The following is a 9,086-nucleotide window of genomic DNA, read 5'->3' on the forward strand; positions in this document are numbered from 1 at the left end:
TCTGTGCCCTGACAGCAGAATTGACAATGCTTTGTGTTGTTTTGACTTCGAGAAAAAAAGCATAGTCTCATGTTCTGAGAGCCAACATGATGTAGTGGTTTGAGTATTGGACTAGAACTCTGGAGACCAGGGTTCAAACTCCAGTTTAGCCATGGAAACCCTCTGGGTGACCTTGGGCAAGTCACACTCTTTCAGCCTCAGGGAAAAGCAGTGGGAAACCTCCTCTGAACAGATCTTGTCAAGAAAACCTTATCATAGGTGTGCCTTAGGGTTGCCATAAGTCAGAAACAACTTGAAGGCACACAACAACAATACAACAACAACAGAAAACATATTCTGGAAATGGTTTTGCACATATGGTTGATATATAGATTATGTGAATTGTGGGAGTAAACTAGTGCCAGTAGTCTCTGATGCTTCAGGAGATTGTTGACCTGGAGTATTGCTTTGTAATTTTTGCTGTAACTACAAGAATGTACTGGATTATAGTTCTGCTTTCAGAAAAATGTTCTTAACATACACACACACACAGAGTATTTCTTAGATTTCTTAAGTATTTCTACTAAATGATCATATTTTCAAAAGCAGTCAAAAAATGAAAACAACCGAGTCCTTGCCTTGTGTGTTGCACTTTCAGACCTTTGTGTTTTTATGTTTCCACTTTGTTCCCATTGGTTATTTCCAGCTACAGTATTTCAGGAAAACAGAATGTCAGTCACTAAGCTATAATGTTGACCATTATCAGTAAAATTTCACTCTGAAGAATATATGGCAATTTTGGCTGCATACTTTCATAACGCAAAGTGAAATGATTGAAACAATCTTTCTGAAATGCTGTCATTGATAATTGGATTAATGATAGTGAAAGTTAAGGAGGAAAACACTCCAGTTGTTTATTGAAAACCTCCTGTTTTTCTACACTTCTTGTTTTCTTCACCAGTAAAACTAGCACTGATTTACAGATTTATCAAGAACTATCTTATGTGTGTAATGTAAGCCTAGTATTAAAGAGAGAACTATGTTCTGTTTAATTAACTAGGGTTTATTTTTATTGCTTCTTGTGCATTCGACTGAAGTGCCCTTGAGTTTTCTCTGTGTTGTCTGCTCCAAAGTTTGCACTGCTATTAGCTCTCTGCCATGGAAGGGAGGAGTTTGCTGCTTGTATAGCCATGCCCTTTGGAGAAGGAGCCTATCGTATTTCACCCTAATCCTAACTGATAGCTGCAACTAGGCAGCCTGTTTTATTGTTAAAGAGAATCCTTTTGGAGATCCTTCTCTGGGCTTTTCATTAAAAGGGCAAGCAGGATGGGTGCTCTTAGGAAACACAGAGGTGCTACCATTTTCATATGGAAAGGAGGGAGCTGTTTTAATTTATATCCTGGTCTGGCAACTTGTTAGCAGCCTGTATGTCTTCGTAATACAAAGAGCTGTTGTTTTTTGAACCTGATGGAAGAAAGGACAGAATTTATTGGTGGAGAATGATGCCGGGGAGAGGAGACAGACTTTGAAGACTGGGGAAAAAAGATGAAAGCTATATGCATCTGTATTTTACCATACAACCCTAATTTGCATTTATGACGGTTGTTTTCAGGGTGCCATTCTGTTTTTCTTGCTTCCACTATGTTTTACTTGGCAGCTTACAAAGTACTGTAGGCATAAGAAGCCTCCTGAGAATTGTACAGGCATAACTACTTGGTTCCATGCTCCATGTGGTTTACACTGAGCAAGTGGGTCTAAAGAAACATAGCAGAGAAAAAGGGAAAGGACAATATTGTTTTTAAAAGCTGTACATTTTAAGTGGTTTTGGAGAAAATGAAAAAAGAGACTGCCTCAAAGTCATTCTGGTATAAATCTAATCCAGGACCCCTTTCGCGTGCTGTGAGCTGGATAAACTTCTCCACTCTTTCCAAGCAGACAAAAAGGTTATTCCGCAGTGATGGAGAACTCACATCTATATGTGGGCAACAGATGGAAGAGGATGAAAGCTGGACCTACAGACCACAGCACAGAAATGGTGATCCTTTTGTTTATTTGGGCTTTTCAATGCATTTTTAATAATTTAAATTTCATTGCTGCTAATCTTTTTCTGCATTAAATCTTTTACCTTTCTTCCCACTTTCTCCTCAATCTGTCTTTCATTTGACCTGGTGGACTCTGACAAGTGTTTCCTCACAGCATGTCCTGCTGCTTTGTAGAAAGTTGCTAAGAACCATCGGCCTTAGGAATCCTGCCAATAGGAAACATGTTTTCATCTCAGTACTCTTTAACATGGTAGCTGTATAGTGATAACCCATAGTGGATATTTCACTTAAATTGTATGGGGAAGTTCAGAAGTCTAAAGGAGAGGCGGCAGAGGTAATTTTAATAGGTACATACATTGACTATCCAAATATCTTCAGAGAAAGAGCTAGAGAAGTGTCAGTACATGTATGTAACAGGGATGCACAGAAGAGGGATAACCCATCTTACTTAACCTGTTGAAAGGGCAGGAAATGTGCTGGAACATGGGTACATGGGTGTGCTGTAACGGATACTGATCCACTTCTTTGGCTTGTATAGATGCATTTTACCATATGAGTTTTCATAGGACGGTGTGGGAGACCAGCAATATATTTTCTTCTAAGGTGGCACTTATCATTATCATGTTTGTGCCCATAGGTTACAAATATTTATTTATGTCCTGTCAGCTGATGTTTCAGTTGGCAACTGATGTTTTGTGGACTGGCATTAGGCCACAGAAAAGCCACTTTGAGTAGCGCTGCACTATAACATGGGTGGAACACTTGGTTTTGACTCACTGGCAACTGTAGACAGTGGTATATATTTCTCCATAGTCTAGTATATGCCCACAAAACAAAGCACTTTGTGTTATGCAGCTCTGTTGCATTCAAGCCTGGGCCTTGGGAATGGGCGGAGAATTAGCACATCATCTATTCTTTCTCTAATTCTCTGCTCCCAACATTGGCTGTTACTTCCTTTCTACTAATCAAATATATTTTCTAGTTGTGTTGTTGTGAGCTTGGCATGATTTGTTCAGAGAGGGTTTGCCTTTGCCTTTCTCTGAAGTTGAGAAAGTGTGACTTGTCCAAGCGAGGTGGCTGAGCAGAGATTTAAACACTTGTCTTCAGAGTCATAATTCCATGCTCAAACCACTACACTATGCTCCTCTCTTAAGGGGAGTCAGAAGCCTTGTCACCTTATAGAAATCAACCTATTATTTATTCAGAACTTGGCAGTGCAGATAAACAGGGTCTACTGCACGTTGAAGTAATCATTATCCATGCTGGCATATCTTGAAAGCACATGCTGTCATCATCATAATCCAACGAGTTACCAATTATGGCATCTCCCCCTACCCAATTTCTTTTCTTTTATAATATGATGCTGATTTCCTGGCTCACCCTGTGTTCTAGCAGATGATAATTGTCTTGCAAACTCTATTGTCATTTTGTTGGCATTTTTAGGAGAAAACCTAGAAGTGATAACGCATTTAATGGGAGAATATTTGAAAGCACTCCTTATGAGAAGCAAGGTTCTTTCAGACATGCATAGGGATCATGAGGATGGGAGAAGGTTCATGTCCTAACTCAGTGCTGGATTTTGTAACTGGTGTCTTATTAGCTTTAATTTGTTCTGTATTTTTATGGATCCTGCTGTAAAAAATACCAGGACTAATCTGTTTCTGAAAAGATTTCTGTATGCATCCCCTCTAAGTATTCCCATTATCTAGTTAGTTAAAATGGCAAGACTTGGGGACAGGAGAAAGACAGAAATTGAGATTTGTAAAATCCAGCCTGCAATTTCAAGATCAAACGCATGAATGCAATTTTCATAACCCATAGATGCAGTAGTAGGGAACATAGTAGGGAAACACCCTTTAATTATAGTGTGTATTCTCTTCTTTAAACCCATACCATGTCCGTCTGGCCAAAACCTAGAAATCATACAAAATTTAGGTTTCAAAAGACTAGCTAAAGCTGATTGTATTCTCCTCTTTTATGTTAAGCTAATCATTGCTTTGTATGTTCTTATCATGAGCTTTGTTTACGTTTTGAAGTTGAAAAGTGTTTTAAAGTGTTGGCAGTCTGGAGTGGTGTTTGGTCAGAGCTTTCAGAACTCTAAGGCTCCTGGAGGGAAAAGTACAAGGAGCAGCAGTAACCTGGAAATTCATAAAAAGAAAGTTATACTCGACAAAATTTGCTTGTATTAGTTATGTTTTGCACAATGTAATTCATTATAAATGTGCTGTTTCAGGACCAGGTCCAAGTGAAGTGCTACTATTTATTTAGGACTGTTGATTCTAAAGTCAAATCAAGGTAAACATTAATAGGTGACTAGCCAGCATGGTATAGTGGTTTGATCGTTGGACTTTGACTCTGGAGACCAGGGTTTGATTCCTGCTTGGATGAAACCCACTGGATGGCCTTGGGCAAGTCACATGCTCTCAGCATCAGGGGAAGCCCAAGGCAAACTCCTTCTGAATGAATCTTGCCAAGAAAACCCATGATAGGCTTGCCTTATAGTTACCATAAGTCAAAAATGATTTGAAAGCCCACAACACACACAAAGCTAAGCAGGCTCAGCTCTGGTTAGTACATAAATGGGAGACTGCCAATGAATATAATGAATGAAATATAGCCTAGAGATATTTTAGGTTGTATTTCAGAGGAAGTTACTGGCAAAACCACCTTTTTCTTCCTAAGAAAACCCTCTGAAATTAATGGAGTTGCCATAAGTCCACAGGTGACTTGAAGGTGCATGTGTACACACAGAGACACACAGTAAAGTGTAAATAAGAAAGCTGCACTAGGTAAGGATTACTTGCCTAGCAAACTTGTGGCTATTTCCATTGTTTGGAACAGTGAAATACCTCTATGTGGAAATGTTACATGAAGAACACAACATTTCCTGGGTGTGGCCACAGAAGGCTCTTAGATTTGTGTTGGGTCCTGTGCACTGATTCAGAGCCAGAAAAGGGTGGTGGATTTCTAATGTTATCTTGTTTTCTCTTATAATTGCTTCATGACGTCTGTCTGTGTTCTCAGAGCATTCTGCTGAAAGGGACTTAAGGTGACTCAAACAGTATGAGAAACACCCTGCGTGACCTTTTTTTTGACCCAGCTGCAGGAATTTCCCATGTATGGGGCCCTTTCACACTACACAATTATAGCTCTATGATTCCATGTTTAATTGCCGTGGCTGCATTATGTAGAATCCTGGGACTTGCAGTTTAGGGAGGAACATTTAGAATTCTCTGGCGGGGTACATACCTCCGCTTTGCGGCGCTCTGCCGCCAGTAGGTCCGCGGGGGAGCTGGAGCCTTCACACGGCCCGACTCCCGCACGGACCGAAAAAGAAGCTCCAAAATGGAGCTTCTTTTTAAGTCGCGTTTGCGACGTAGCGAGGCGCCAGGGGCGCACTCACTACGTCACAACGCCCGCGATGCGTACGGACGCTCAGCGTCCGATACGTAAAGATGGCGGCGCCCATATGAACAGGGCGCCGCCATCTTGTACATATTCAATACGTACTAGGGTTAGGGATGTGTGGAAGCACCGCCCCTTCCTAACCCTAGTACGTATTGATGACGTACTATTTGGCGGTCTGTAAACCGCCTCAGAGAGCCAACATGTGCAGTGGTTTGAGCATTGGATTGCAGCTCTGGAGACCAGGGTTTGAATCGTGGCTCAGCCATGGGAACCCACTTGGTGACCTTGGACACTCTCACTCATAGAAGAAGTTCAAGATTGGCAGCACTCAGTAACCTTGAACAAATGAGACATGAGATTATTCCCCTTTTCAAAACACATCCAAGAGGGCAGCCACAATTGTTCACTGTGTCTCTTGTCAGAGTCAGTTTGTACATATACTCACATATTGTACAGAGTGTTGGACCTTGGGCCTAAATATCTTAAAAGCAACATATTCTGTCTGATCTTGGAAGCTAAGCAAGATCAGCCCTTTTTAGTGTTTGGATGGGAGACCTCCAACGAATACCACATGCTGTAGGCTGTATTTCAGAGGCAGGAACTGGCAAACCACCTCCGAGTATTCTTTGTCTAAGAAAACCCTACAAAATTCATAGGGTTGCCATAAGTTGACAGGAAGCTTGAAGGCGTGCACATACACACACAAAACTATACCAACTAATCACTTCTTGGCCTAATTTACCTTGTAAAATTGTTGACAGGGTAAAATTGAGAGATACTGGTCTGATAACCTAAGAAGAAAAATAATGCACTGTATTCATTAGCCTTCTCAAATGTTTCCTTTTTTAAAAGAGTTAAGTGTGTTCTGTGCAGTACAGCAAGGCATTAATTCATGAAGGTCTTAACTTTCAGGTTAGGCATTTTTTATAATGTGGGAATAAGCGAAGGAGGAGCCAACATTAGCTCTTCATCCTTACTACTTAACATGGATTGAGGGTGACCAAACAAAGAGAGGGGAAAATGGATCCTATTCACCTCTGATAACCTGGAATCTATTTCGCCTTCCATAACATTATCTGAGAAATGACATGAAATCATATGCTTTTAGAATGCAACTGAATCATTATATTCTTACTTTTACTGAGCAAATTAATGTAGCTCTCATGCTTCTTTTGGGTTTAAGGCAGTTCTTACAAGAGCATGTAGACACTGCAAAGATGTTGGCAAGTCAATGTTCTCATTTTTTCTGGCAGTTATAGTTAGTGTTCAACCAGATCATCAGCTTTTCATGATGTAGGACAGAAATAAACTGTGGTTGAATTTAAGGCCAAGAGAATGAAAATGAGGAGGAGCAGAGGGTAGGAGAGAGTTTAATCACAATATGTTGGAGAGCTATGATGAGGGTGTTATCCAGATGTTAAGGTTTTTTTGCTTGAAGATGGCTGCTTAACAGTACTTTCAAAATTGTTTGAAGATCTTTGGTTGGCAGCAGATTCTTTCATTTTCATTTTAAAGGGATGACAAAACTGGAAAGTTCAATGTTCTTAAGTATCAGTATGTTGCATATTGTTGGCTCTATAAAGATTTATGTTCTCTCTTGTTCATTGAATTTCCACTAGACATTCTTGCAAGGGCTAGTTTTTCTGTTAATGAGAGTTCACACAGTCAGACAGGGATGGGGTGGGGAGAAATGGGGGAACATAGTGAATTGATTTTGATTGTAGCATTATTGTACACTCGACTTATATAAAATAAAGAAGTCCATTGTACAAAGCACAGTAAGGGGTGGGAGGAGAGGACCATTTCCCCCTGTAATTGGACAGCAATTATAAAAGCTCGAATCACTTGTAATAATTGAGATTGCAGGACATTTTTTTAAAAGTAAGGAATGGGGGAGGGCTATAGTTGCTTGTTCTACAACCCTGGACCTTGTGCAGTTGAATTTGGTTGTATTTATATATTAGAATGATAACATTTTTAAGATCTCATAATTGCAATATGTACAGCCAATGATAGGTTCAAACTTTTAAGGACTGATACCTGTAGATATCACATACGGTAATCACTGGTGTATATTTTGTTTCATATACAGAGATATATGGTTCATATGGTCTTGCAAACTCAAGGTCCTGAATCTCTTGATTGAGTCTTCTTGTAATAGGATCTTCCTCTTTCCTGCTGCCTTCTACCTTACTAAGCAGTACAGTATGACCCTATCTGCAGGTCTGGTAACTGCAGTTTCACTTAACCTACATCTGGGAAAAAAGGTCTAGGTGTATGTAGGTCTTCCAGTGTGACTCTGTGGTCAACTTCTAGTGGAAATACAGGCTTTGCCATTATCTGTGATTTTTGCTAACTGTGGTAAGTTTGGGTATGTATTCCCCATGGGTCTGGGGGTGGTACTGTATAATTTTTTCTAACGAATTGTGACTTTTTATATGTGCAGAGCACGACAGTTGCAGTATTTAGGCATATGGAGTCTTGATTTGCTCTTGAACCCATTGATTGATCTTTTTTGGCAGTCCATGGTATCTGCAGAACTCACCTTTAGCACCGCATTTCAAATGACATGTGAAATGAGGTGATGTATTCTTCTTCCAACAGTGGGAACTTAGTAAAATGTGAATCACGTTTGGAAAGCCATGGAAGGAAAGATGGTTAAAAATTGAAATACTGTATATTGCTTCTGATCAGAATGGATATGAATAAGTGATGGTCTGGGAACAAGAATAGTCTATAGACCACTTGATTGCAAAGTTTTTATAACATAGTATGCATCTCGGATAAAAAACTAGGAAAAGAAGCCTTTTGTGCATTGTGGTTTTCTTTGTACTGTAATTGAATACCTAAGTCCACAAACAATATTTATAATGAAGTCAGAATAATTTTGTTTTCCGTAGCTGTAAAACTTTGAATGATGATCACTCAGAGGTTACAGAGTTTGGCCAGGCTAGTATAAATGCCACATGAAATTTACTGGAGTATAGCAAGCTTATTATACATTTTATGTTAGACATTTTGTTATTCCTTTTTAATAGAAGATTCTAGGCTAGTTTACACAAAAGTGAAACAAAATTAACAAACTTGAAATATATTACAAAAGTTCAAATAACCTTTAATAGATACACAAAATACTGATGGTATGACACAATTCATGTTTTTGTTTTTTGCTGACATTAATGAGGGCAGGGAATCGTCTAACTAAAAAGATTGTATGTACAGTGCTGTGTAAATTTACAGCGCTTTATAAATAAAGGTTAATAATAATAATAATAATAATAATAATAATAATAATAATAATAATAGCTTTAAATGGAGTAGGGAACCTTCTCATCTTTAAGTAATAGCTTGTTTCTTCTTCAAACAGAAGCATTTGCACAGCAATTTGTATTCTTTTTCACCCTGGCCATATTTGAAAGCTTAAGAATTAAGAACAATTAAAAGATTTGGGTAGTCCTTGTCTAGCAGAACACTGCTTTAAGCGAGCCAGATCTGTATAGGACACAGGGAGGAAGGTGTGGGATGTTCATGAGCTGTGCATTTAGTTAATATTAAGCAAGGTGCCTCTTTGCAACTGTTCTGACCAAAACGTAAATGCAGCACAGTGAACTTACTGCCCACATGCTAATCAAATATTAATAATAATAAATAATAAAA

The 9,086-nt window shown here is 39.1% G+C and overlaps 1 protein-coding gene across 5 annotated transcripts in view; it reads left to right on the plus strand.

The window, feature by feature from the left end:
- Positions 1-9,086, plus strand: part of NHSL1 (NHS like 1) — a 227,626-nt gene that overhangs the window by 61,387 nt on the left and 157,153 nt on the right. For 2 of the 5 annotated variants that reach the window (XM_042447409.1, XM_042447424.1), the window contains exon 1: positions 1,239-2,014. The exons of the other annotated variants lie outside the window; for them this stretch is intronic. In XM_042447409.1, the coding sequence (XP_042303343.1) occupies positions 1,813-2,014 (202 nt within the window). In that variant the 5' untranslated portion in view covers positions 1,239-1,812. Of the gene's footprint in view, positions 1-1,238; positions 2,015-9,086 lie in introns of those variants that run through there. 5 annotated transcript variants of the gene reach the window in all.

Source organism: Sceloporus undulatus, chromosome 1 (genome assembly GCF_019175285.1).
Source record: "Sceloporus undulatus isolate JIND9_A2432 ecotype Alabama chromosome 1, SceUnd_v1.1, whole genome shotgun sequence".
Taxonomy (NCBI): Eukaryota; Metazoa; Chordata; class Lepidosauria; order Squamata; family Phrynosomatidae; genus Sceloporus; species Sceloporus undulatus.